General features: G+C 63.7%; 1 protein-coding gene across 1 annotated transcript; it reads right to left on the bottom strand.

Annotated features, from left to right (window-relative positions):
* Nucleotides 1–756: 756 nt before the first annotated feature.
* Foxd1 (forkhead box D1) lies at nt 757–2,151 on the bottom strand. Its single transcript, XM_026393286.2, has one exon. It carries the CDS (start codon nt 2,149–2,151, stop codon nt 757–759), a length of 1,395 nt encoding a protein of 464 aa, XP_026249071.1.
* Nucleotides 2,152–2,534: the final 383 nt, after the last annotated feature.

Raw genomic sequence — 2,534 nt, 5'->3', positions numbered from 1 at the left:
TTAGTAGAAAATAAACTAAGAAGGGGACAACTGAAGCCAATTACTTCAGCAGATTTACTTTGAAAATTAAGCATTTTATTTCTGAAAAAGTGTAAAAATCTTACAATAGTACAATAATAATCGCCAGTAAAATTTACAATACTCCTTGTAAAGAATACACAGTAAGTACAAAATAAAAATTCAGCATATCTATTATGATACAAAACACAGGTTAAAATAAGAAATGATAACTTTGAATTTTGTTTCTTGTGTAAACATGTTAATCATTTTTTCCTTTTCATGAAAAAGTACACCAGACAAGTATCCTCAAATAAAAGGCATTCTTCAAGCCCTTTTCTGTTTTTGTATTATTATTCATTTGAATGTTATTGATCTTAAACGCCTGAACCTGAGAATCTCTACACCTCAAAAAGGCTTAGATTTTTTTTTTTTTTTCAGTTTGCCCAAAGTCAAGGAAGCCCCTAGTGCCTGGACAAGGAGAATCCCCACCAGCACCCTCTTCCTCCCCAGTCTGGGTAGGGGGCTGCAGGATAGGACGACTTTGCATAAATAGAGGGACCCGCAGAGCCAAAAAGCGTGCCCGCGCGGTCGCCAAAGTCTCATCCGAGAATCCGAAGCCGAGAAAATGGGAGCGCGAGGTCGAGAGGGGCCAGTAGGAGCCAACAAAACACCAAACCACCGAGATGGGGGAAAAAAAAAAAAAAAAGGAGCCGGGATTCCTACCTTCTCTTTCTCAAGCGCGCTAACATAGCGTTATTAACAATTTGAAATCCTAGCAGTAAAGTTCTCCACACTGGACAGGGCAGTCCCTTGATGCAGAGTCCCCAGGGCGGCCGACGAGGAGACGGAGGAGGCGGCGGCGGCAGCTGCAGCCACGAGGGAGCGAGTGAGCGCGGCGGCCGGGCCCACCGCCGCCTGAGCCGCGCAGCCGCCTCCCGCGGAGCCGGGAGCGGGCGGAGCTGCCACCGGCGAGGGTGAGGGCGAGGCCTGCGCGGCGGCGGCGGCCTGCGCGGCGGCGGCGGCGGCAGCGGCGGGGCCCAGGCTGCCCCCGATGATGCTCTCGATGGAGAAGGGCGAGCGCGCCAGCGCGGAGGCGCCCGGACTGCCCGCCTTGGCCGCCGAGGCCTGCAGGGGGCCGGGCAGGGCGGCGCCGAGCGGGTGCGGCCGGTAGCCGAAGGCGGTCCGGGCCAGCTCGGCGGCCGCACCGTGTGGCGGCGGGGGCGGCGGGGGCGAGTGCGGGTGGAAGGCTGCGGCCGCCGCGGCCGCCGCGGCCGCGAAGAGGGCGGAGGGCGGCGCGTAGGGCGGCAGCTGCAGGCCGTAGCCGCAGCCGTAGGGGCCGTAGCTGTAGGCGTGAGGGGGCGGCGGTGGAGCCGGCGGGAAGAGCGCCGCGGCGGCCGCCGGGTCTCCCCCGGCGCCCGAGGCCCCCGCACCGCGCAGCAGCAGCGACTCGGCGGCCGCGGCGTTGGGCGGGAGCAGCGGCTGTCGCTTGAAGCGCTTCCTTCGGCGCAGGAAGCTGCCGTTGTCGAACATGTCGGCGGACTCGGGGTCTAGCGTCCAGTAGTTGCCCTTGCCCGGGTTGCCCGGCTCGCGGGGAATCTTCACGAAGCAGTCGTTGAGGGACAGGTTGTGGCGGATGCTGTTCTGCCAGGCGGGGAACTTCTCCCGGTAGTAGGGGAAGCGGCCGCTGATGAACTCGCAGATCTCGCTCAGCGTCAGCCGCTTCTTGGGGCTCTGCAGGATGGCCATGGTGATGAGCGCGATGTAGGAGTAGGGCGGCTTCACCAGCGGGTTCTTGGCGCCGCTACCCGCGCTCCCGCCACCGCCGCCGCCCGCGCCCGCGGTGCCGCCCCCACCGGCTCCGGTGCCCACTGCCGGGGCCGGGCCTGGAGCTGCCGGAGAACCTCCTGTCCGCGAGGCCAGCAGGATGTCATCATCGTCCTCCTCCTCTTCCAGGTCCTCGAGCTCGTCCTCTCCAGCGTAGGAGCGCCGCCGCCGCCGCTGTGCGGGGACAGCCAGCCCGGGCCGGTCACCGCCGCCCTCGTCGTCGTCCTCCTCTTCCTCGTCGTCTTCGTCCTCGCCCTCCCCCACCACGTCGATGTCTGTCTCCTCGGCGAGGCCGGAGGCATCGGACATCTCCGTGCTCAGGGTCATAGCTGTGGCACCGCGGCGGCGGGGCGGCGCATAGGGGCGCCGGACTCCGGCCTCCCTCGGCCCCCGGGCCCGGCTCCCGGGCGGCGGTCCTGGCCCGGGGGAGCCACGCTGGGGTCGCCGCCGCTGCCCTAGCTTTGCTGGGGCTGCCGCGCGGTGGCGGAGTCTCGCGCTCCGACTTTGCAACTCCTGCGCCTCCTCTGCAACCGCGCGGTTTCTGCGCACCCGGTGCTCCGCGTGCACCCGGCTGGCGCGGAGGACTTGACCTTCTCCTCCGAGAGCGCCTCTCGTCGCGTCAGTTGGGGAGGGGGTGGCTGGGCCTGGGTGGGCGAGTCTGAGCCTCGGCCGCCCTGGAGGGCGCGGAACGCGTGAGAGTCTAGGAACAG

The sequence above is a fragment of the Urocitellus parryii genome, chromosome 1 (genome assembly GCF_045843805.1).
Source record: "Urocitellus parryii isolate mUroPar1 chromosome 1, mUroPar1.hap1, whole genome shotgun sequence".
In the NCBI taxonomy this organism is placed as follows: domain Eukaryota; kingdom Metazoa; phylum Chordata; class Mammalia; order Rodentia; family Sciuridae; genus Urocitellus; species Urocitellus parryii.
This window is presented reverse-complemented; position numbering and strand designations above follow the sequence as displayed.